Here is a 27,648-nt window from a genome sequence, read left to right on the forward strand (position 1 = left end):
TTCTTTTGAACTTTCTATTCATCTGTGAATCCTAAAAAAAATAAAATGTATCACGGTTTCCACAAAAATATTGTGCAGCACGACTGTTTTCAACATTGATAATAATCAGAAATGTTTGTTGAGCAGCAAATCAGCATATTAGAATGATTCCTGAAGATCATGTGACGCTGAAGACTGCAGTAATGATGCTGAAAATACAGCTGCGCATCACAGAAATACATTACAGTTTAACAGATATTCACATAGAAAACAGCTGTTTTAAATCATAATAATATTTCACAATTTTTACTGCACTTTTGACCAAATAAACGCAGCCTTGGTGAGCAGAAGAGACTTCTACCGATCTTACCGATCCCAAACTTTGAAACAGTAGTGTGTGTATTTTATATTACAAAAGATATAAAAATATATGAAATAGTCATATATAGAAATATAGGTACAGGTGTGATTTTTAAAATGTTTTTTAAAGGTGTAGCGGACACCAGAGACAAAGACTGAGCAGAACACACTGAAACCTGCAGAAAACACTGAGATACACGAATCAATCAAACGTGTACATCCATCCTTAAGTGTTTAGTCTGTTTTGTGTTGTTTGGTGATGTGTCTGTGTGGTCACCAGTGCTGATGTGCATCTGTGGTTGTGTCCAGGAGAGGGCGCTCTGTGCAGCATCCCTATTGAGAACATCCTGGCTGTAGAGAGACTCGAGGAAGAGTCCTTCAAAATGAAGAACGTAAGAGAAACCGCTTCAGATTCACACATATGTGACCCTGCAGCACAAAAGCAGTCATAAGCAGCACAGCTATATTTGTAGCAATAGCCAACAATACATTGTATGGGTCAAAATTATACATTTTCTTTTATGCCAAAAATCATTAGGATATTAAGTAAAGATCATGTTCCATGAAGATATTTAGTAAATTTCCTACCGTAAATATATCAAAACTTCATTTTTGATTAGTAATATGCATTGCTAAGAACTTAATTTGAACAACTTTAAAGGTGATTTTCTCAATATTTAGATTTTTTTGCACCCTCAGATTCCAGATTTTCAAATAGTTGTATCTCAGACAAATATTGTCCGATCCTAACAAACCATACATCAATGGAAAGATTATTTATTCAGCTTTCAAATCTCTGTTGACTGGTTTTGTGGTCCAGGGTCACATTTGATTGTTTCATAGACATCACCTGCAGCAGTGCTGTGGTTTTTCCTGCAGATGTTCCAGGTCATCCAGCCAGAGAGGGCGCTCTACATCCAGGCCAATAACTGCGTGGAGGCGCGCGACTGGATCGACATCCTGACCAAGGTCAGTCAGTGTAACCGCAAGCGTCTGAGCACGTATCACCCGTCGGCGTTCCTCAACGGACACTGGCTCTGCTGCAAGCTGTCTGCGGACACGGCTCCCGGCTGCACTCCATGCACAGGGTGAGTCTGGACCACACCGCTCCTGCTTCTGGGGCTATACACAGACTTTTATTGTTTGAATCCTTACTAGGGCTGTCAAAATCAAAACTAAACTCAAATTTTGCACTTAAGTATTATCAATATTCAAATTATATTCGAATTTAAGAGGCGTAATTGCAGTTAGGGGAAAAAAGTTTTTGACTTCTCTCCTGAGGCCACAAGAGGGCGCATCGAGCAAAATATTACTAATTCACATTTATTCAAAGCAATAAAATAACACTACTATCTTTGAAAAAAGTGCATAATGTTTCTATGAGCCTGGATTTATCCAATCTTCAGATTTATGGATGCAAATAAGTGCACATTTAATTAGATAATGCCTCATTTGCATATTTAAACATAATATTTTAGAAAACATTCAAGGCAGAAACGTTTATGTCTTGTTTCTGTGGTTCAGGGGACTTCCAGCCAACATCCAGCTGGATGTAGACGGAGACCGAGAGACGGAGCGGATCTACTCGCTCTATAGCACATACATGGCCAAACTAGTCAAGATGCAGGGTGAGTGAGAGTGAAAACACGGTACAGGATCACTCACATTTACATTCATGCCTATGACACACATGTATCCAAAGTGATTTACACTGCGTCTGACTTCAAAGTACTTCAATTAAAGGGATAGTTCACCCACAAATGAAAATTCTGTCATTAATTACTCACTCTCATGTCGTTCCAAACCCGTAAGACCTTCGTTCATCTTCAGAACACAAATTAAGATATTTCTGATGAAATTTGTGAAGGATCCTTACACTGCAAAAAATGATTTTCTTCTTTAGTATTTTTGTCTTGTTTTCTTGTATAAATATCTACAAATTCTGGAATTAAGATGCAGTTACTTGACGAGTAAAATGACTTAAAATATTATGTCTTGTTTTCTGAAAAAAATTATCCTAATTTTGTTAGTTTTTGCTTAAAACAAGTAAAAATATCTGCTAATGGGGTAAGAAAAATGAATTAAGGTTATTTTTCTTCCCCCATTGGAAGATATTTTTGCTTGTTTTAAGCCAAAACTAACAAAATTTGAATAATATTTTCATAAAACAAGACAAAATATTTTAAGTCATTTTACTCGTCAAGTAACTGCATCTTAATTCCAGAATTTGTAGATATTTATACTAGAAAACAAGACATAAATATTAAAGAAGAAAATCATTTTTTACAGTGTTAAGATCCTTGCTGTCTATGGAGGGTCAGAAAGCTCTCGGATTTCATCACAAATATCTTAATTTGTGTTCTGAAGATGAAAGAAGGTCTTACGGGTTTGGAACGACATGAGAGTGAGTAATTAACGACAGAATTTTCATTTTTGGTGAACTATCTCTTTAACATTCTTATTCAATTGTAGTTAAAGGACTTAATATATCAACACACCCAGTTTTAGTTTATGGTAATGAAAACAGTTTGAAAATGGGGACCTTTGAGTCAAAAAGGTTTTATGGTTGAGAACATTATAGTGAGAATGAAGATGATAAATGATTGATGAGGTGTGTCTCATCTGTCCATTCAGAGGCGTGTGGCAGTAAGTCGGTGTATGACGGCCCTGAGCAGGAGGAATACTCCACGTTTGTGATCGACGACCCGCAGGAGACGTATAAAACCCTGAGACTCGTCATCTCAGCCGTACAGACACTGGAGCAGCAGCACATGCAGTACAAACGAGACAAGTTCAGGAAAACCAAGTACGGCAGCCAGTAAGTATCTGTGACCAAGACAAGTCAGGTGTATTTATATAGCACTTTTCACAATACACATCGTTTCAAAGCAGGGGAGAAATAGCAACAGCCAACAATACATTGTATGGGTCAAAATTATCTATTTTTCTTTTATGCCAAAAATCATTAGGATATTAAGATCATGTTCCATGAAGATATTTAGTAAATTTCCTACCGTAAATATATCAAAACTTCATTTTTGATTAGTAATATGCATTGCTAAGAACTTCATTTGAACAACTTTAAAGGTGATTTTCTCAATATTTAGATTTTTTTGCTCCCTCAGATTCCAGATTTTCAAATAGTTGCATCTCAGCAAAATATTGTCCGATCCTAACAAATCAATGGAAAGATTATTTATTCAGCTTTCAGACTATGTATAAATCTCAATTTCAAAAAATTTACCCTTATGACTGGTTTTGTGGTCCAGGGTCACATACAGTTATATTTTCCAACAAAAAAGAAAATCTGACAGTTGAGATTTGATATATAGAATATATATCATTTTACACAATAAATGCATATAATGCATGTATGTGGATAAAGTTGAATAGAATAAATGTTTCCAATTTTATATATAGAGCTGTGCAATAAAACAAGTTTACGTTAAATGACTAAAACTAAAACTGAAATAAAATAACTTAAAGGTAAATATAAATATTCAGAAAAGCACAACAAAATAAAAATTAAGATAAATAGAAATAGACTAAATCTAATAAAAATGACAAAAGCACATAACAAAATTACTAAAGCTTAAATAAAAATAAATGAAAGATAAAAAGAAATATAAAAAGGTAATAAAAATGATGAAAACACATAAGCTAATATGACTAAAACTTAAATAAAAATAAAGAGAAATGGAACCATATGTAAAAATCTAATAAAAATGACAAAAGCACATAACAAAATGACTAAAACTGAAATAAAAATAAATTAAAGATAAATAGAAATACAAAAAGTTAATAAAAATGACAAAAGCACATAACTAAAACTTAAAAATAAAGATAAATAGAAATATTAAAACCGTAATAGAAATGACAAAAAAGCACGTAATATTACTAAAACTTAAAAATAAGAGAAATAGAAGCATATATAAAAAACTAATAAAAACGACAAAAGCACATAACAAACTAAAATTAAATTGAAAACTGAAAATATAAAAATAAAATCTAATTCAAAATATTAATACATACTATAATAGTATACAAAGAATTCTAAAAAAACAGTACTTTGACTTACTGATGAACTTTATGTGATGCTTATAATTGGTAATTCTAACGCATTGTGTTTGTGTTTACAGGGAACATCCAATCGGTGATCAGAGCTTCCAGTGCTACATCCGCCAGCAGTCAGAAAGCTCCACCTACTCCATCTGACCACGCCCACTGCAGACACCGCGCGGTCTCCGTGGCAACAGTCGCGTCTCAGACAGGAAACTCTGAGTTACGGCTGACAGGAAGGTGGCCACAGACAAAAGCTAAACCTCTGGTGTTTTTATACGATTTTAACCAATCAACAGCCACCGCGCACTTCCGTGGACGATGTAGCTCCGCCACGCGACACGTTTTAACGTTTGATGATGTTTTTAAGCTAGCAGACGAGCAGATGTCCTCTAGCGGTGGATGTTTTTATAAACGGAGTATTGGACCAAAGGACAGATCCCACAATCCTTTGCTTTGACGGGGTTTTGTTGGTGGATGTGAGACCTGTAAGCGTGTTTTGAACTCGTATAGAAATATTCTGCTCTGTTTCCTCCGTTCACACGCATCCAGTATTGATGTCACGCAGCGCTGCATTGTGGGAAACGTGTGGTGTGGTGTGTTACAGCATGCAGACGTCCTCGTCCAAGCCGTTTCCAGCATGTGGCGTGACGCTGATGGTTTGTGGGTCCAGTCGAGTTCAGCATCACACTTGTGTTTTTATACTTTCTGTTGTGCATCACGTCCTGTAAATTCACTGATATCCTGCTCTGGTTACAGCGTGTGTGTGTGTGTGTGTGTTTGAATCTGAAACAAGGGTGCATGAGTGTGTTTCATTGATTAATTATGAATAATAATTCCCAGTTCATCACATCACACTTTATAGAGATATTTAATATGGATGTGATTATTTTGATGCATTTCATGAAACCTGTCAAGATCATGTCCTGCTCAAATTTCACCCTTAAATCATATATATATATATATATATAAACCATATAATATAAATTATTTTATATATAAATTATATATAATAATATACAAATAATAATTGACCCTGGATGTCAAAACCAGTCATAAGTGTCAATTTTTCGAAATTGAGATTTCTACATAATCTGAAAGCTGAATAAATAATCTTTCCATTGATGTATGGTTTGTTGGACAATATTTGGCTGAGATACAACTATTTGAAAATCTGGAATCTGAGGGTGCAAAAAAATCTAAATATTGAGAAAATCACCTTTAAAGTTGTTCAAATGAAGTTCTTAGCAATGCATATTACTAATCAATAATTAAGTTTTGATATATTTACGGTAGGAAATTTACTAAATATCTTCATGGAACATGATCTTTACTTAATTTCCTAATGATTTTTGGCATAAAAGAGAAATGGATAATTTTGACCCATACAATGTATTTTTGGTTATTGCTACAAATATACCCCAGCGACTTAAGACTGGTTTTGTGGTCCAGGGTCACATATATTATTAAAAAAAATAATTATATACTATAAAAAATAAATGTTATGTATATGTATGTATTTTACAAGCATTAAGATATTTTCAAGACAATTAAACACATTTAACCCCCAAATTCACATTATTTTAATGCAAAATATTTTACTGTAATTTACGGTAGCCCATTTCTGCCCCAAAATTAATAAGTTAAAAAGGTAATTGTCTTTTTATCCCGTGTCTTTTATATCTCACACTTCTGCAATCTGAGGTGGTTGTTTTTTTTTTGTTTGTTTTTTTTGCAATTCTGACTTTCTCAGAATTGTGAGAAAAAAGTCACAATTCCTTTTTTTTTTTTTTTTTTTTATCCTGTGGCAGAATCAAGCTTCCATAGTAAAGTAAGAAGAAAAAGAAAAATACTGATGCTTCTTATTCAATCATTTCTGATTTTCTTATGATTTGGGGGTGAAACATGAGCTGGAGATTCACACTTGTATTCTTTTGTTAGTACGGTGTTGTATTTTTGTTAACACGGTTCTTGTGTTTCTGTCCGTCCCTCTCCGTGATGCATGTTTCAGTGCTTAGATATTTTAAAACAGCCCAGTTTTCTTGCCCAAATGAATTGCTATTTATTTTTATATCACAGAATAATGTTTTTGTGGAAAAAATTAATCAAATCAAAACTCAGAGTAATCCAAGTGCACAGTATGAAGTATGCAATAATGTCACCTATGAGTAATTCAGTTTTTGATGTGTAATTGATGAAGATACTTGGATCACAGATCCTGAAGAAGGGCCAGCAGCGGTGTGTACAGACCAGCCCACTGAACGAGACACACATCTTTCTTTTGTCCAAATGAAGGCAATAGCAAAGAGATCCGTGTCCGAGTCTTTATTTCCAAATACTGTTTGCTTCTCAAAAACACAAAACATAAAAGAGGTGAACAATGACTTCAGGAAAAACATCAAGATGCAATATTGTTGTGTTCAGTGTTACTCCCTTACAAAAATTAACCATGGTTTTATTATAGTAAAACTGTAGTTTTATTTTGATTATTTGTATAACCAGTTTTACTACAAATACCATGGTTAAACTATGGTTAGTGTTGCAAACCCATGGTTAATTTGTGGTTGCATGGTTTAACAATATAGTTTTATTTGTTGTAAAACCATGGTTAATGTTCGTAAGGGATGGATTTTATTTGATGAGTTTTATTGCTCAGAAGTTGCTTCTCATGAGGTCAGATGTTTCTCCTAAAACATCTGTGAAGAAATAAAACAGACCCGGTTCATTTAGTAAGCTCACAAAAAAATGTGGAGCAGCTCGAATCATTCATAATGAGGTCTGAGCAACAAAGTAACAATGTTTCTAAAAATAGCGGCATTTACAAAGTTACAATGTAGCGGTGATCAAAGCTGCTGCTGAGATCTTTTTTCTTTAGATTTTTTTGTTCAGTGAGTCAAACCGCAAACTTTTAACTGGATATATAAATTAAGAGGTTCAATTAATTATTTATTAAGAACAAATCAGCTGTAATTCCTGTTGCATAATTTCCTTTGAACCTTCAGCGTCCACCCGCCTGCCAGAGCGCGTTCACCAGCTGAGGGCTACTAGTTTACCCATGGTTAACCCATACGCCAGTCATGAGCTTCTGGCCGAACTAGAAGAACGTGAACAGTAATAATCCCGTGTTTGAGTTCGGATCAGAACCGGAAGTTTCTGGAGCGCCTGACCGTGTCGAAGAGCGGAGCATGCGGAGGCTCTCTGCGGCGCGAAGCGGCTCTGTGCTCGGCCTCGTGCTGCTGCTGCTGCGCGCTGAACTCTGCGGATCACAGCGATGTGAGTAAAACAGACCAACGAGCTAAACTAACCCGTAACTCTTCAGAGACATGAAAACATTCACTTCACCGACAGTTTACTGTCACGGTGTGATTAAACGCGTCCGAAACCGTTACTTTGTTGAGCTGTATTTACCTTTACATTTACCACAGTTTACACCAAAATATTTGGTTCATGTTACTACCAAACTGTGTTAACTTGGTATTTATCGCTGTCATCAAATAAAAAAAAAAAAAGAGTCAAAATGACAAAGAGCGTATTTAAAGCAGATCTCACAGTAGTATTGTTGTTTTATATCAGAAACTATAGCATCTGTGGTAGTTTGGAGGAAAATGTACCATGGTTGCCATAGTTAATATGTGTAGCGTATGATATGAATATAATGACTGTATGTAGGCTACTTGTTAGTTGAAATGAAATCACAGTGTTACAATGTTTCTGAAAATAACATTATAGCAGCGTTTCCAAAAGTAACAGTGTTTACAGAATTAACAGTATTGGCTGTTTCCAAAACAAACAAAAAAAGTTACAATGTTGCAGCATTTAACAAAAGTAACTGTAAGTGTTTCCAAAATTAACAGTATTTACAAAGTAACAATTTTACAGTGTTCATAGAAGTAACAAAGTGGCAATGTTTCTAAAAAAAACAATAACAGAATTTACAAAGCAACAATAAAGCGGTGTTTTCAAAAGTAACAGCATTTACAAATGACAAATGTTGCAGTATATAAAAGTAGCAATGTTTCTAAAAAAACAGAATTCACAAAGTGACAACTGTAGAGGTGTTTCCAAAATTAACAGCATTTACAAAGTAACAATTTTACAGTGTTCATTGATGTAACAAAGTGTTTCTAAAAAATAACAGAATTCACAAAGTGACAACTGTAGCGGTGTTTACAAAGTTAACAGCATTTGTGAAGTTACAATGTTGCAGTGTTTTACAAAAGTAACTATAAGTGTTTACAAATGTAGCAATGCGTACAGAAGTAACAGTGTAAGCACCGGCAGACTGCATTACCTTATAATGTTTTACAATATAAAGTGATGTGACTGAGGAAGTGCAGTATGGCTATTTCATTCATACTTACTGTGTGTGTGTGTGTGTGTGTGTGTGTGTGTGTGTGTGTGTGTGTGTGTGTGTGTGTGTGTGTGTGTGTCTCTGTGTGTGTGTGTGTCTCTGTGTGTGTGTGTGTGTGTGTGAGTGAGTGAAACTGCCCTACATTACAGACTGACAACACATAGTTCAAATCAATAGTCTTGTTTAAAATGCATCATGAGGTTTATTCCAGAAATGTTGTCTAGTAAGAGACTCCAGCAGCAGCACGTGGGGAAATAAATCCCTGCGTAACTCCGCTGACCCGCACAATGAAGGCATTTGATCGAGTTAAAGCTGATGTTCATGAAGTTGACCCATTTTCTGAAGACCTGTCTGGTCTTCACTGAGCTTTATGTTCTAGTCTCTTCCATATACTATAGCGGTACCTCAGTACATTGATAAAACCATGATTACAATACTAATATACCATTGTATTTGATAGATTGAGATATATATATATATATATATAGGCCAGCCTGATCAGTCAGAAATATTGGCTGGTAACGGTGCAGAAGCTTTAGCTCGTATTTGAGTCAGTTTGAAAGCCTAGAGACTGTTTTTGTGAAGCGATGATGAAATGTTTTCAGTATTTTTGAGTAAATGTTGTGTACAGAAGCAAACAGTAGTGAAGTACTTTTACTCTGCTTTAAAAGTACTTTTCAAGTACTCTGTACTTTATCAGTGTTTTTCTTTAGAAAACTTTTACTTCACAACATTCCAAAGCATAATACCGTACTTTTTACTGCGCTGCGTTTCATATGAAATATCATTTGATACTTAATTACATTATAAATCTAGTACTTTCTTACTTTTACTCAAGTAAAAGTAATTCGAGGATTTGCTTGAGTACAAGAAAGTACTATATTGTTAATGTTCGTAAAAGTATTAAAGGTAAAAAAACAACAGCTGAATTTTTCATTATGCTTTGGAATGTAGTGAAGTAAAGTTTTCCAAAGAAAAACACTCTGATGTACTTTTTAAATTTACTTGAGTAAAGTAAAAATACTTGACTACTGTCCGCCTCTGTGTATAACATCCATAACTTGGCCATTCAAGCTCTAGTATTACCCTGGTGTTTGGGGAAATGCCATGTTAATTTAATGGCACAGTTGTCATGTTCGGTAAGACGCTCTGATCTGATGTGCGCTTTCATGTCCAGTTCTCTCACAGAATAAAGCGTCTCAGTTCCTGCTGCGACACAGACGTGCCAACACTCTGTTTGAGGAGAGCAAGAAAGGAAACCTGGAGCGCGAGTGCATCGAGGAGCTGTGCAATAAAGAGGAGGCGCGTGAAATCTTTGAGAACAATCTGGAAACGGTGAGTTGTGTCAGCCGATCGATGCTCTGACGTTTGTGTTGACAGTGACTTTGACCCGTCGGTCGTGAGTCATGAGCGCTTGTGTTGACCGTGAGCTTTGTGGACAGTGATGGGGAAAGTTATTTTTAAAAGCAATGCATTACAATCATCCAAAAATAAGCAAAAAATGCTGCAGGGGTGTGAATTCCCAGATGCGGGATTCTTTTATGTCATCAAAAAACTCATCAATCCAAAAAGTCTTTATTCACACGGCTTTAACATTAGAAACAACACTGTTAAAGCCATGTGAATGAAGGCTTTTTACCTTTTCACAATATTTTTCAGTGCCTTGGATTGATGAGTTTTTTGATGACGTAATGCATTACAATATTGCATTACTCCCTAAAAAAGTAACTAATTGTGTTAGTTACTTTTAATGGAAAGTAATGTTGCGTTACTTTTTAAATTTGGGCTGGGCTTGCAATGCAAAAAATGCTTTTCTTACTTAGATTTTTAGTCTTGTTTCCAGCCCAAATATCTAAAAATTCTTAAATCAAGAAGGAAAAGTCTTGTCTTATTTTCAGAAAAAAACAAGTTAAGTGAGTTTTTGCTCGAAACATGCAAAATAATCTTGTTTTCTGTTTGAAATAAGATTATTTTGCTTGTTCTAAGCAAAAACTCACTTCATTTTGACTTGTTTTTTCTGAAAACAAGACAAGAATTTTGACTTTTCCTTCTTGATTTAAGAATTTTTAGATATTTGGGCTGCAAAACAAGACTAAAAATCTAAGTAAGAAAAGCAGTGTGCTTGTTTGTTTTTAACATAAAAACTTCTATTTTTGGTAAACGTAAAAGTCCGTTCACACCAAAAGCCTCAGGCTGAAGGAAAAGTAAATTCACGTCTGTACAGTTGAATGTAATAAAGAAATGAAGCTTATTAGTGTGATTGAATTTGATCGAAGCTCAACAGCAAAGACATCGGTTAATAAAATGGGATTAAATACACAAAGGATATTTGTGTTATTGCAGGTTTGTATAATATATTCTGAGTTTGCATTTGACTGTTTTTATTGATTGTGAGGAACACTGAATGTGTTTAGTGCAGGTGAGATGAGTAAATAATGTTGATATTTAGTCTAGAACTACAGTAAGATCATGTCAATACATGAGGAACACAGTAACTGGAAAAAGTAACTCCGATATTTCCTTCTAAATGAAAAAGTAATGCGTGACCCCCAACACTGGTAATGAATCACTGTATTATGGCTTTGTGATGTCTGGAAATAATCTCATGATGATATTTGTTCTCTGATCTTCCAGGAATATTTCTATCCCAAGTATGTTGGTAAGTGGTCCTCATTATTTTTGTGCAAATCAACACTTACAGTAATCCGCAGCGTGTACAGTGGCTCTGATTACGTCATCGGCTCTGATTGCAAAACTTACTGGAACTGAAGCTGCTTTGACTCAGAGTCCCTGTACAACCAACAAAACAGACTCAAAGTCATTTCCATTCCTTTTTTAACAGAAAATTACATTAAATAATTAAATACAATTTATAAAATTACAAAATAAGTAAGGCAAGAATAGACTGACAGATATGACCATACTTCTCCAGCTGATTCATCACAGTACATTAACACAGGTTTCTGAAATGCTCTGTTTAAATATGCAAATGAGGTATTATGTCATTAAATATGCAGTAATTTGCATACACGTCCAGCACATAAATCTAAAGATTGGATGACGTCAGGCTCATAATTCTTTTTTGATTTTGTCGTCATATTAGAGTTACAGGTTTCTCCATAAATCAGGAAATACTGTCAAAAGACACATTTTCACCATGTTTTTAGGAGTGAAATGTTGAACAGCTCTTCAGAGCATAGTTTGCTGTTTGTAAGAGAAAAAACTCTGCAAATAAAGTGCAATAAAATCAACACTTCAATGTGTGTTTAGGACGGTTTCTTTCTTCTAGTCATGTTTTGAATTGTTTTTGCCATGAAAATAGCCTGAGATGCTGACATGGCATTAAATCAAAATATACTACTGCTACTACTACTTTCTTCTAGTCTGAAAGAAAAAAGACAAAATGGAATAAAAAACTGACAAATGCGTGAAAACAACACCAGTTTTGCCTGCAGTGTCTTAACTTAAAATAAAGTAAAAGATGGCAGCATGGGTAGCATTTGTACAGATTTTCCCGAAATGAAACTACCATTCAGTATCACCTGTTTTTTTTTTTTTTTGTGTGATAAATACAGTCAACATTACCGTCAGATAGAGAAGCTGCTGTAGAAACAGTGGTTCATACTGTAAAATACACTAGTTATAGCCCGAGTATATTGTTACACGATCCTGAACTGAGCCGTTTATTTGACTGATTACACCACTTTTATTATTCTTGCTTAAGATTGAAGTAATAATTGTTTATGACATGGACGGACTGAAGCGTGTGTGTTTTGTGTTGTCTGAAGTGTGTCTGGGCTCTCACCGCGTTGGCATCAATAATCCAGCCGAGTCGGGAATCCCTCAGAACCTGCGGACATGTGTTCAAGGTGATGTAGTGTTACTTACAGTGTTATATCATGTAGCTTTGCTCTATGTCCGTTCTCTCTTCTGCACTGGAAGCTCCTGTCGTCTTGGTAACCCAGATTGCACTTAAAGTGCTCTATTTTCACGCACTAATTTTGTACTTAATATACTAAAAATGATTCTTTAATACTTAAGTTTAAGATCATCTAAGTGTACTCAACTGTGCTATTTTGGGACACCGTGAATATGAACTAAAATAGCTTTTAACATACTATCTCTGTATTTAGTCAGCACTCGTAGTACACTTGAGTGTATGAAAGATGGTTCAAGTGTACTACAAGTGCTGGTGACTAAATACATTTTTTAAATATAGAGATAATATGTTAAAAGCTATTTTAGTTCATATTCATGGTGTCCCAAAATAGCACAATTGAGTACACTTAGATGACTATATTTGCACATTAATTTTGTACTGAAGTACATTATGGAAGTGTCCTTTTTTTTTACTTGGGAATAAATACTTGGCAATAAAGCTGTTTCTGACTTACTCAGTTGTGTTAGTGTTTGAGCTGCTGTGTGTTTCAGAGATCAGTAACCAGTGTCTGCCGCTGCCGTGTCACAAGGACGGTTATGAACGCTGTGTGGACGGTCAGGGCTCCTTCACATGTGTGTGTAAAGCTGGATGGAGGGGTCAGCGCTGTGAGCAGGGTGAGATGAGACGACATGATCACGTTCATCTTTACACCACTCGTGATGAGCACAGGCAACAGAGAGAGAATTACAGTACACTCTTTTATTTCCAGCATGCACTCATTCAAGGCTGGTTTATTTCATTCATGTAAAGTTACATCTTTGATGATTTCTTAGTGACGAGCTTAAATTACATATCGAGCACTTATGGACTATCTCATTTGTGCATTAATTCCACTTACGTTAATAAAGTTTATTAATTAAGGCAAAGCGAGTTAAATGACTTGTGAACACAGTTTTGAGCATAATTCTCAAAATGACCATAAGATGGCGGCATTTATCTGTGGAGCAGATATTACAAAACCAATGAAAAATGTTTAAATATCAGGAAAAATATCAGTAAAACCGATTATCGGTCATTATTTCTAATTACAAATGTGAAACTTTTTTTTTTTTTTTATCTTTCCTTTAAACTTTTTAAAAATCTTTAGTCTTTAATGAAGTCTTTAATGCTTTTTTTTTTTTTTTACAAAATTTTTTCCAAAAGCTTAGAATAATATATCTTTTTTTCATTTACAATAAAACTAAGTTGTATGTTCCAAATCCTATAGTATTGTACAATTATGATTTAATATATAACTTAAGTAAATATATTATTATTAAAAATATGATTATTATTTATATTTATTTTATTGACTCTGTTTGCTCACAGATATTAATGAGTGAGATGACCCAGAATTCCCTGCGGACTGCAGCCAAACAATTAAATTTCTCAATTTCTTAGTGACGAGCTTAAATTACATATCGAGCACTTATGGACTATCTCATTTGTGCATTAATTCCACTTATGTTAATAAGGTTTATTAATTAAGGCAAAGCAAGTTAAATGAGTTGTGAACACAGTTGTTGAGCATAATGGCAATCTTGCGTGCAATTCTCAAAACATTTATCTGTGGAGCAGATATTACAAAACCAATGAAAAATACTTAAATATCGGGAAAAAAACGATTATCGGTCAGTTAAGTGTGAAACTTTTTTTAATTCTTTAGTCTTTAATGCTTTTTTAAATTTACAATCAATTTTCCAATAACTTACAATAATATATCCTTTTTTCATTTACAATAAAACTGTTGCATGTTCCAAATCCTATAGTATTGTACAATTATGATTGAATATATAACAGTTCAATTTACAGCACCTTTGAAAATTGAATAAAAACATTAAAAACGTTTACAAAGATGCAAGTCTAATAATGAAAACACACCTGATATGCACTATTTATTCATCATTATTCATCAAGTAGAGGTACAATTTTTATTTTTCTGATGTTTTATTATTATTTTACTCCAAGCAAATGACTGGAGCTCACAATGCATCATAATTACAACTTCACAGGACTTAAACGCATTATAACAACACTGAGGTCAAGGTCATGAACTGATCAGATGTAGACCTTAAATGCAATGTAGTTCAGTTTGGATAAAAGCATCTGCCAAATGCATAAATGTAAATAATGCACTTACATGCATAGGTTACAGCGCCACCTACTGCTCAGAGGTCAGTACTAGTAGTGCACAGATTATTATTATTTATATTTATTTTATTGACTCTGTTTGCTCACAGATATTAATGAGTGTGAAGACCCAGAATTCCCTGCGGGCTGCAGCCAAACGTGTCACAACCTCCCCGGCAGCTTCATGTGCAGCTGTGAGAAGGGCTTCTACACCCACAACAACATCCACTGCATCGGTGAGGGTCACTGCACAGGTCAGAGGTCAGCACTTCACTTCTGATCCGCTGGCTTCATGTCTGCCAGACGAGCCTGAGCTCCAGCAGCTCTTCCAGGAATCCTGGGATTTTCCTGTAAAAGAGAAACACGATTCCCTCCAGCTGTGAGGTCCAGCGTTCAGATTAAAACACACACACACACACACACACACACACACACACTTAAAGGTTCATTATGTAACAGTGTTTTTAAGCTCATAAATCATCAGATGCTGTTTCCCTTTGGCAGAAACAGTGTTCCTGTGACTTTATCTGCAGGATCCACAATGCCGTGCCTGTGATTGTGTGGCTTGATGCATGCATTTGACTCTTTCCTCGTGTTAGAATAACAGAGCAGTGATGAAATCACACCAGTGGAATTCTGGGGATGATGAAAACACAAATCTGTGACTAGATTGCTGGGATGCTGGTGAATGATGATGCTTTTCAGTCACACAGAAGCGTTTAGATCAGAATGTTTTTAGGTCATTAAGGAACATCTTTCAGTGTGATCAGATGTTTGTGCTTGTGTGTGACATGTTTGACCTGATGCTCAGCACGGTTATTACTAAAACCATTTAAAACCACAAAAAAACATTTGTTACTGGCAATCAAATATTTAAAATAATTTAAAAATTTTAAAATATTTAAAATATAAATTAAAAAGTATACTATCTGTCTATCTTTATTTATTTATTTATACGTACTTGCTTATGTATTATTCATACTTTATTTCAGCATTTAGCTAGTTGACAAGGCAACATTTCTCCTTTTTTTTTTTGTTTAGTTTAAATTGAATTATTAAATAAACTAAAACAAATCAATAAAAAATAAATACTCTATAGGCGTAAAAAATAAACAAAAGTGACAAAAACACAAAACAAAATTACTAAAACAACTTTAAAATGAAATTGAAAACAAAAATAACATTAAATTTATTTTAAATATAAATTGAAAAATAATTAAGTACAAGTAAAGAATAAGTATACACTTACTTATTTATACTTTTTTTTTTTTTACTTATGCTTATTTTATTTCATCGTTCAGCTAGTTGGCAAGGCAGTATTTCTCATTTAAACTGAAGTACTAAAATAAAACTAAATAAACTAAAACTAATTAAATAAAAACAATAAATACTGTATACTAGACATTTAAAAAATAAAAATAAAAGTTATGAAAATGCCAAAAATACACAACAAATTTTCACAATAAAACTGACTAAAATGAAAGTGAAAACAAATTATAAAAGTAAAATCTAATAAATATATAAATATTAACAAAAACTTTAATAGAATATCAACGATGCTAAAATAACACTGCTGCTGCTGTTTTTATATTACAGTGTGTTTATGGATCTGATTGTGTGTGTGTGTGTGTGTGTTGTTGCAGATATCAATGAGTGTATCCTATACCCCAGTGTGTGTGTGGAACCTTCCAAATGTGTTAACGCTCCGGGAACGTTCGAGTGCCGCTGCCCGCTGGGATACCAGTACAACATGAGCTCACACGAGTGTGTCGGTGAGAGAACAACACACACACACACACACACTGATGATTCTTCATCAGGTTTGTAGAAATGTGTCTCTGCATCAGTGTCTCAGCAATGGATGCTCTGCAGTGAATGGGTGCCGTCAGAACGAGAGTCTGATAAAAACATCACAATAATCCACAGCACTCCAGTCCATCAGTTAACATCTGGAGAAGACAAAAGCTGAAACAAATCCAGCATTAAGACGTTTTAACTCAAATACCATAGAGTTCATAATCCATAATAACGCTTCCTGCAGTGAAGAAGTGCATCTGCTGTTGTTTCTCACATCACAATCCAGCCACATATTTGTTTAGAGCTGTTTTGGACTGTTTTGGCATCTGTGCAGATTTCTCTCCTGATTCAGACCAGAACACTTTTTCACTGGAGGAAGCGTTATTATGGATTATGGACTCGTATTTGAGTTAAAAACCTCTTTTGTTTCATCTTTTGTCTTCTCCAGATGTTAACTGATGGACTGGAGTGCTGTGGATTATTGTGATGTTTTTATCAGCTGTTTGGACTCTCATTCTGACGGCACCCATTCACTGCAGAGCATCCATTGCTGACACACTGATGCAATGCTTCTTGCTTTAATCTAACATGATAACCTGTGTTTCTCCATCAGATCTGGATGAGTGTGAGCAGGACGTGTGTGAGGGCGAGTGTGTGAACACCGTGGGGAGTTTCTCGTGTCACTGTGACGGGCGTAAGGGAGTGCGGCTGGCGGAGGACGGCCGTCACTGTGAGAAGATCCCCGAGTGTCTGGATCTGTACGACTATAAGCACGAGGAGATGCTGTATCTGGGAGAGCAGTTCTCCGGTTTACCCGTCATTTACCTGCGCTTCCGTCTGCAGGCCGACACCAAGTACGCCTCTCACGCTTATCTTCTGTTTGTGAGGAATGCTGGGATAGCAGCTGTAACCAAACACTGTTAGTGAAGACAGCTGATGTAATATTTAGTTTGACCTCCTGAAGTGTATGAACATCATTTTTTTAAGGCTTGTCTTATATATTCCAGAAAGTGTCTGCTAATTAACTTTTAACTTTTAGTTTGTTTAATAGATGAGGAACTGTTCCCTCGTGAGTGGTTCAGTGTTGTTATTGTTAACTAAAACTATTAAAAATACTTGTTGAATTAAATGAATAAAATAAATAAATTAAATTTGAAATAAAATAAAAATATTAGTTGGAAAACTTACTTGTAAAAACTCAAACTGAAAGTTGTCAATTAACTGAAATAAAAGTACTAGTTTAAACTAAATTAAACTAGAAAAAATATAAAATGAAAATGACAAAAGCACACAAAATTAAAATGAACTAAAATGAAAAATAATTTTCATTAATTTAAAATGTAATGAAGTAATATATGATGGAAAACTTAGTGTTTCCTTGAACTATCTGAAGTAAAAAAAAGTTCTAAAACTGAAATAAAAATAAATAAAAGCTTAATGTACAAAATGAATAAAAAAGCAAAAAGCACATAACAAAATTACAAAAAAAAAAAATGATAAAGAAAACTGAAAATATAAAAATAAAAGCTAATTCTAAATGTTAAATATAATAGTAGCATATAAAGAATTCTAAGATAGCTTTGGAATGTGTAATATGATTTTTTCCCCACAGGTTTGCAGCTGAATTTGATTTCCGCACATTTGATCCCGAGGGAGTGATTCTGTTTGCCGAGTCTGCGCAGGACTCCTGGTTCATGTTGGGTTTACGGTCCGGCCGCATCGAGGTCCAGTTTAAGAACGAACACTCCATCAAGATGACCAGCGGAGGAAAAGCCATCAATGACGGCCAGTGGCACGTGGTGTGTTTGAATCAGACATCGATTATAGATCATCATACAGCATATGTGTGTCTCAAAAGACCTGCTTCACTGTTCTACTAAATCTGGATTACAGTCCTTCACCTGATTCTGATGCAGTGTTGGGAAAAGTTACTTTTTTTTTTTGCATAAGAAGTTATTTTTAAAAGTAATGCATTGCAATATTATGTTGCTCCCTAAAAAAGTAACTAATTATGTTACTTTTTATGGAAAGTAATGCGTTACGTTACTTTTGCGTTACTTTTCAAATCTGGGCAGGGCTTGCTTGTTTGTTTTTAATATAAAGAGTTGATATTTTCTTCAGGAACTGAACTTAGTTTGTTCATTAGTGTCACAAGGCTGCATTTATTTTGATTAAAAATGCAGTAAAAATTTAGAAATATTATTATGATTTAAAATAGCAGTTTTCTATGTGAATATGTGTTAAACTGTAATTTATTTCTGTGATGCGCAGCTGTATTTTCAGCATCAGTACTCTTCAGGAATGGTTCTAATATGCTGATGTGCTGCTCGAGTCGGTGGTTTGTGAAGTGTTCTGTGTGTCTGTAGATCTCGGTGGAGGAGCTGATGGGAAGCGTCAGTGTGAAGATCAGTAAAGAAGCCGTCATGAGCATCAACAGTCCAGAGCGGCTCTTCAGTCCCGTCAACAACAAACTAGAGACCAAAGTTTTCATCGCCGGCCTGCCTAATCGCACCGAGAGCCTCATCAAACCGGTCAGTGGTCAAACACACTGTCAGTATGGTGTAAATTCAATGAAGATTTACAAAACTTCACAAATCAAAACTTTTTTTTGTTATTATATTACTTATATTTGTGTTATTTTTATTATTATACTTATTTTATTATTTTTTGCATTATTGCAACAGTGTTTTCATGACATTTTGTAATCTCAAATAAACAATTGCACTTTAATAATGAACTTATCAATTAAACTAAATTATTTTTTTTTTTGCATTGCATTGAATTTGATTTGTTTTAATGACATTAAAATAATGCAAATCTTAATTTTAATTTTGAAAAAGATTCACCATGGTGACTGTTATTTCAGTATGCTATTATTGTTTTTATTCATATATTGAATTAGTTTTTATTTTTTGTTTATTTTTATTAGTATTTTATTTAACGTTTAAATTTTGTAATTTTATCTCAAATTTGACACCAGGTTAAACTAAATGAAAATGAGAAATGTTGCTATGGCAACTAGCTAAAATCAAATATTTCATATACAGAGGTGGACAGTAGTGAAGTATTTTTAAAAAGTATTTATTTGGAAAACTTTTACTTCATTACATTCCAAAGCATAATGTCGTACTTTTTACTGCACTATGTTTCATAAATGAAAGTTGTTTTTTTTTACATTTAATACTTAAGAACGTTAAATCTTTGAATTACTTTTACTTGAGGTAAAAGTAAGAAAGTACTAGAGTTCTAATGTAATTAAGTATTAAATGACATTTAACATGAAACGTAGTGCAGTAAAAAGTACAGTATTATGCTTTGAGTAACAGTAATTACAGTATTATGTGTTTTCTAAAGAAAAACACTCTGATAAAGTACAGACACTTGAAAAGTACTTTTAAAGCAGAGTAAAAATACTTCACTACTGTCCGCCTCTGTTCATATACTATAATAATGCATATATAATTTCATATTTGTGACCCTGGAGCGCAAAAGCAGTCATAAGCAGCACAGGTATATTTGTATACATTGTATGGGTCAAAATTATCCATTTTTCTTTTATACCAAAAATCATTAGTATGTTAAGTAAAGATGTTCCATGAAGATATTTAGTGAATTTTCTACCGTAAATATACCAAAACTTCATTTTTGATTAGTAATATGCATTGCTAAGAACTTCATTTGAACAACTTTAAAGGTGATTTTCTCAATATTTAGATTTTTTTGCTCCCTCAGATTCCAGATTTACAAATATTGTCCGATCCTAACAAACCATACATCAATGGAAAGATTATTTATTCAGCTTTCAGATGATGTATAAACCTCAATTTCACATAATTGACCCTTATGACTGGTTTTGTGGTCCAGGGTCACATATATCATTTATTTGATTTGAGGAAGTTTATGCTTTGAATGGTTTGAGGTTTGCTCCAGCATGTGTGTTTAAACCCGTGACGGTGACGTGTGTTTGTCTGTCTGCTGTGGATCAGATCAACCCGAGGCTGGACGGATGCATCCGCGGCTGGAATCTGATGAATCAGGGAGCGTCTGGAGTGAAGGAGGTGATTCAGGAGAAGGAGAGCAAGCACTGTTATGTGTATGTGGAGAAAGGCTCGTACTTCAGCGGCGGAGGCCTGGCGCTCTTCAACATCGACTACAGTGAGTTCAGATCCATTACTGGAACATTCTCGCAGAAATACAATTAAAGCTGTTTAAAGAGCGTCTGAGACATTACCACTGAAGACTCTTGCACTTTATGTAACTTTATAGTCACGTGTATTTACAACACAGAACATTTCAAAGCAGCTGCACAGAAATAAACAAAAAAGGAAAATAACAGAGTTAAAGGGATAGTTCACCCAAAAATGAAAATTAACCCATGACTTTATTTCAGACGAATACAATCGGAGTTATATTAAAAAATATCCTGACTCTTCCAAGCTTTATAATGGCAGTGAATGTTGAGATTCAATAGTCCAATAGAATATATATATATATATATATATATATATAACTAAAATAAAATTAATGTATAGAAAAAACTAAACTGGAAAATTACAGTGTTGCTGCTGTAAAGTTTAAAAAAAAAAAAGTTGAGAAAAATTCAATTCAGCATAAATATTTTTATGCTCTTATATGTTTTTAGTATTATTTGTATACTGTTATGGTATCTATTAACATTTTGAATCAGCTTTTATGTTTGTTTATATTTTCAGTTTTTGTTTTATTTTTAGTTTAGTAATTATATTTATTATTAAATAATTTTATTAGTCATTTTAATTATTATTTAGTTTAGTAATTATATTATTTATTATTATTTAGTAATTATTAATGTTTATTATTATTATTATTATTATTATTATTATTATAAAAACAATGGAATTTTTACTATATTTTTTTGTATAATTTATATACTATTAGTGTTTATTAATGTTTTGAATATTTTTGTTTTCAATTTTAGTTTTAGTTTGGTAATTTTTTTAATTTTTTATCAGTTTTGTTATTTTTGCATTTCAATACAGATTTAATTAAATATTTAAATATAAATGTTTACATTTAAATAGATAGCTTTACAGTAATAAACAGGAAATAAACAGTTAATGCTGCAGTTATGCATCAGCAACTGCACAATTGTTGTAGAGTTGTGTAATTATGAAGCGTCTTCAGAGGCAGCTCTACAGAAGACAGTAGTGTGAATGAATAAATGAAGCTGTAGCTGTGTTGAAGATGGATGTGTGTGTGTGTGTGTGTGTGTTTCTCAGGCAGGACAGCTCTCTGGACGCTGGATGTTGTGATGAGCATCCGTCCGTCCAGCAGCACCGGTGTGTTGTTTGCTCTGGTCAGCAATGGCTCCGTCCCGCTGTCTGTTGCCGTGGTGACGCGAGGACCAGATGATGCGGTTAGTAGGGCTGGGTATCGTTTGAATTTTATCAATTCTGATTCTTATCAATTCCCAGTTTCGATTCCAAAAATTAAGTCAAACATTTAGATATCAAACATATTTATTATGTGTCTTATTTTGTAAAACATTTAATTGCTGCTGAACACCGTGAACAAAAATCAGCCGGCTGCATAAAAACTGGACTCGATTAAGAGCTGTTTGTGTGCAAAATAGAGCTGATTCTGGATACATTGAGACTTTTTTTTTTTTTTTTTAATGGAGGATGTAGTTCTCTCACAATTCTGAAGAAAAAATATTAGACAACTAAACAAAATCTGATGGAATTTCTGAATGGAATGATTCAATGACTCACTCAAGATTGACTCGTTTCATTACTGGATGAATCAGTGTGTTTGAACGAATCACTTGAATGAATGATTCAAAGACATTGGAATCAGAACGATTTTTTTCCAGCTGATGAACGATACAAACATTGACAGCCAATCAGAACCCATCCTGCTGTAACGAGCTGGAGAATTTAAAGCGGCAGACGAGCGTGCGCTTAGAATAAACAGACGATACGTGACCCTGGACCACAAAACCAGTCATAAGGGTCAATTTTGTGAAATTGAGATTTATACATCATCTGAGAGCTGAATAAATCATCTTTCCATTGATGTATGGTTTGTTAGGATCGGACAATATTTGAAAATCTGGAATCTGAGGGTGCAAAAAAATCTAAATATTGAGAAAATCACCTTTAAAGTTGTTCAAATGAAGTTCTTAGCAATGCATATTACTAATCAAAAATTAAGTTTTGATTATATTTACGGTAGGAAATTAACTAAATATCTTCATGGAACATGATCTTAATATCCTAATGATTTTTGGCATAAAAGAAAAATGTATAATTTTGATCCATACAATGTATTGTTGGCTATTGCTACAAATATAGCTGTGCTGCTTATGACTGCTTCTGTGCTGCAGGGACACATATGGTCTGCTGGTGTGGACGCTGATATCTTTATAGTTATCGTTCTTGGTGTTTCCAGGATCTGCAGGTGTTTGTGGACGGCGTGTGTGTGGCGACGCTGCAGTCTCTGATGCTGTGTTATCCGGAGCGGATGCTGGTGGAGATGAGAGCGTCGGCCGACGGGATCCAGATCTCGGCAAACGCCTCCAGCGTGTCTTACAGTGACTCCGAGACGCTCCGCGCGGCTCTAAGCAGACTCTCCAGCGCCATGCAGGCTCCCGGTGTCCACACATACATCGGAGGACTGCCAGGTCTCTCAGCTGCTTCACTTCAGTTTTAGTCCGATTTCTGCTCATACGTGTGAACTGCATATAGATGCTCACTAATATAGTGATAAATCCATGTTTTCCATGGGCTTATTGATGCCAGGGTTGGATTCCCAGAGAATGCAAGACCTGATGTGTGCCTTCGGTTTTATTATGTCTCATTATCTAAAACCATGAAAAACATTTTCATTACTTCATATAAAATAAAAATTTACCTGAAACAAAATACAATATATAAAAAAACTTAAACTTAATTTATTCCTGCTAGTCAGAATTTTATTTTCATTTACTTTAACTTGATGTCCTAAAATAACTAAAAACTATATAGCCACGTTTAATATAAAAATGACAAAAACACATCAAAGTTAAAATAAAAACTGAAACTATAAAAATAAAAACTTATTCAATATTCAGTCAAATATTAATGAAAACTATAATAGCATCTCAATGATAATAAACAAAATAACACTGGTACGTATGTCGCTTTGGATAAATGGAAATGGAAAAACTCAAATGAATTTAAAAAACTATATAGCTATATTCAAAAATAAATAAAAATGACAAAACAGCAAAATTAATAAAGCTTGAACTAAAAAGAAATATATTAATACATGAATCCTGTAGAACTGTAGTTAATCATATTATTAACTAATAAAAGTAAATAAAAACTATATAGACATACTTGAAAAAATGATAAAAGCGCATAACAAAATTAAAATTAAAATAGAAAAATAAAATCTAATTCAAAACATTAAAATCTATAAAAGTATCCGATGATACTAAAATAAATATCTTCAGGCTGTAGTTAATCATATGCATCAATTTAAAACTCAAATAAAAATTCATGAAATCTATAGACATTTTTAACAAAAACAACAAAAAAGGAAACTACAATGAAAATGGAAAATATATAAATAAACAGTAAAAACTAATTCAAAATATTAATAAAATCTATGCTAGTATGTCAATGATACTGCTTCAGAACTGCAGTTAATGATGTTAATTAGTACAGTGATGGTCAGTTTGACTCCTTCAGTTCCTGACATCTAATCGCTTCATCAGGACATTCAATCAATAAATCTATCAGCAGTGCGACTCGTGATGGTTTTAGAGCTCTAATATCAGATGTTCTGTCCATCACAAACATTGCTGTGAATCCAGTGGAGCTGCTTCTCGTTCATCATATTAAAGGGTTAGTTCACCCAAAAATGAAAATTAGCCCATGTTTTACTCACCCTCAAGGCATCCTAGGTGTATATGACTTTCTTCTTTCAGACAAATGCAATCGAAGTTCCATTAAAAATGATCCTTGCTCTTCCGAGCTTCATAATGGTAGTAGGCAGGTGTTTTTTTCAACAGTCCAAAAGACGTCAAATGAAGTGCATCCATCCATAATAAAACATGCCTCATACGGCTCCAGCCATGACTGACAAGGTCCAGTGGCGGGAATCTGACCAGGACACCGGGGTTACACCCCTACTCTTTACGATGAGTGTCATGGGATTTTTAATGACCACAGAGAGTCAGGACATCAGTTTAAGGTCTCATCTGAAAGACGGTGCTTTTTTACAGTATAGTGTCCCCGTCACTATACTGGGGCGTTAGGACCCACACAGACTGCAGGGTGAGCGCCCCCTGCTGGCCTCACTAACACCTCTTCCAGCAGCAACCTAGTTTTCCCAGGAGGTCTCCCATCCAGGTACTGACCAGGCTCAGGCCTGCTTAGCTTCCATGGGCAACCGGTCTTGGGCTGCAGGGTGATATGGCTGTGGATAATAATGACCTAGAAAACAACTTTAAAGACCTTTTATGTTAGAATAAGACGTTTAAATATATTTTAAAAACTACACTTTTTGCCCAGAAGACCTATCGTTTCATATCATCATGTGACCACGATAATATCGAGACAATTTTGCTATCGCCATACCACAATATTGATAGTATCTTTACATCCCTATCATATACACCTACACTATATTGCCAAAAGTATTGGCACCCCCTTCTAATGAACTTGTTTGACTACTTTAGTAATTTCCATGAGTACAAATCTTACTGTTTAAGCATATAATGATATTGTGTGCTTCTAATTTTATAGCAACAGTTTGGACAGGACTCTTTTCTATTCTAACATGACGATGCCTCTGTGTATAAGGCAAGGTTCAAAAACTCATCACCAAACACCAGTGACTTATACTTATGGATACAGTCATTTTAGACACTTCTAAAACTGTTGCAACAGAGATGGGAATACAATTTTTAAATACATGAATTATGCTTCCATCTTTGTTGCCACAGTTTTGCAAGTGCTTTTTCTGTTCTAAAGAAGGGGGTGCTAATACTTTTGTCCATATAGTGTATGTACAAGTCACTGGTGTTTGGTGATGAGTTTTTGGCTCTTAAAGTCACACCAGAGGTTTCTGCAGACCAGTCAAGTTCTTCCACACTGACTCAATCAATCATTTATTTTTGAACCTTGCCTTATACACAGAGGCATCGTCATGTTAGAATAGAAAAGGGTCCTTTCCAAACTGGTGCTATAAAATTAGAAGCACACAATATCATTATATGCTTAAACATTAAGATTTGTACTTATGGGAATTACTAAATTAGTCAAACCTGTTCATTAGAAGGGGGTGCCAATACTTTTGGCAATATAGTGTAGGTTGCCTTGAGGGTGAGTAAAACATGGGGTAATTTGAATTTTTGGGGCGAACTAACCCTTCAAATGTCTCGGAGATGATGTTTTGATGATTTATGTCTTTCTCTGTGTGCAGATCTGCCGCTGTCTGTCACTCCGGTCTCTGCCTTCTACCACGGCTGTCTGGAGATCAGTGTGAACGGACGGCAGCTGGACTTCGACGAGGCTGTCAGTAAAGACAACAGCATCAAGTCTCACTCCTGTCCTCCCGTCTCCGCCCCGGTCCCAGCCGCTCTAGACGGGAAGTGACATCACTGCCTGAGCCGCCCGGTCTGTCAGACACATGACTCCGGGTTCTTTGTGTTTTTAATTGATCCACTCATTAGTCAACTGATGACTAACCTGTGAAGGAGCTTGAGAAGCTTGTGAGCCTCTATTTAAAGACGCCTCTCGTGTTTTTATTGCTGTCGTGTGTCTTTAACCAGGTTTTTACTCTCACTACAGCGTGTCTGTTTGGATCTTGTATATAACACACTAATTTGTGATGTGAATGTTTAGTTGGATATTGAACACTAGTGACACATTAATTGTTGTAATAAAACATGAAAATGCAGTTTGTTGTTGTCATGGAAACACAAAAATCTCACCTTCTTAAGAAGCAAAATCCCATCTTGGACACAAATGAGTTTAACTGTTTAATTACCGCTTACCTTTGACTTATATGTAGTCCTGAGGAAAACCAGGAATTATGAAATCAGTTTTACTACTATAAGTTCCCATTAGTTCATGTTAGTTAATGCATAACGAACAATGAGCAATACATCTGTTACAGTATTTATTCATCTTTGTTAATATTAGTTAATAAAAATACAGCTCTTTATTGTTAGTTCATGTCAGCTCAGGTCAATTAAATATTAAAATTAAAATTTGTATCTGTTAATATGAATGTATTGGTAGTTCAAATAAACAATAAATAGGAATAATAAATGTTTTAGAAGTATTTTCCATAAATAAAGGCCTCATCCATTCATTCAAGTGTTTTTTAATTGTGAACATCAGGTCTGTAAAATCATAAAAATTTCAATAGTCTATATATTTTTCTATTTATGCTTATGTTATTTTGTATCTAGTTCTATATTTTCTTTGCTGCAAAATCTAGTTTTATTTCTATAATTTTTAGAAATCTAGTTCTATTTATGTATTTTTCTATATTTAGTTCTATTTATATTTTTTCTATATTTTATATCTAGCTCTACTTATATATTTTTCTATATTTCACTATTTTAGTTCTATTCCTGTATTTTTCTGTTTCTAGTTCTATTTCTATCGTTTTGTATACATCTACACCTATTTCTATATTTTGTTCTATATATATCTATTGCTCTCTCTCTCGCTACACACACACACACACACATATACACATATACATGTATATATATGTTTCTATCTATTTAGTATTTAGTTTGTATCCAGGTCTTTGTGAGTGTAATCTTTATACTTTAAAGAATGCTAGTCTGGTAATCTGAAATGACTGTAGAATCCTATAAATTCATGTCCCAGAAGGGTTGGAAGCTGCTGTTATTATTAGAAAATGCTCTACTTTTGACTCTTTTGGTGCAGTTGAAACGTTTCCATGTGACAGTGCTGAATCACTGGACCTGCGTTTCTGATGTGAGATATACAGTGTGTTTTACAGATGGACATGAGTGACCTGACCTCAATGTTGCATAAAGAAACAG

General features: G+C 34.4%; 2 protein-coding genes across 3 annotated transcripts in view; both read left to right on the forward strand.

Annotated features, from left to right (window-relative positions):
- Positions 1–6,706, forward strand: part of rasa3 (RAS p21 protein activator 3) — a 55,243-nt gene extending 48,537 nt beyond the window's left edge. For both annotated transcript variants that reach the window (XM_058775199.1, XM_058775209.1), the window contains exons 19-23: positions 649–731; positions 1,219–1,427; positions 1,864–1,967; positions 2,974–3,157; positions 4,479–6,706. In XM_058775199.1, coding sequence (XP_058631182.1) covers positions 649–731; positions 1,219–1,427; positions 1,864–1,967; positions 2,974–3,157; positions 4,479–4,554 — 656 coding nt within the window. In that variant the 3' untranslated portion in view covers positions 4,555–6,706. The remainder of the gene's footprint in view (positions 1–648; positions 732–1,218; positions 1,428–1,863; positions 1,968–2,973; positions 3,158–4,478) is intronic.
- Positions 6,707–7,231: 525 nt separating this feature from the next.
- On the forward strand, positions 7,232–26,522 carry pros1 (protein S). The gene is made up of 14 exons (XM_058752391.1): positions 7,232–7,671; positions 9,927–10,084; positions 11,384–11,408; positions 12,538–12,618; positions 13,181–13,303; positions 14,909–15,034; positions 16,442–16,570; positions 17,209–17,449; positions 18,208–18,394; positions 18,962–19,126; positions 20,582–20,750; positions 21,854–21,990; positions 23,025–23,256; positions 26,046–26,522. Exons 1-14 carry the CDS (start codon positions 7,584–7,586, stop codon positions 26,216–26,218), a joined length of 2,034 nt encoding a protein of 677 aa, XP_058608374.1. The 5' UTR covers positions 7,232–7,583; the 3' UTR covers positions 26,219–26,522.
- Positions 26,523–27,648: the final 1,126 nt, after the last annotated feature.

Source organism: Onychostoma macrolepis, chromosome 01 (genome assembly GCF_012432095.1).
Source record: "Onychostoma macrolepis isolate SWU-2019 chromosome 01, ASM1243209v1, whole genome shotgun sequence".
NCBI lineage: Eukaryota > Metazoa > Chordata > Actinopteri > Cypriniformes > Cyprinidae > Onychostoma > Onychostoma macrolepis.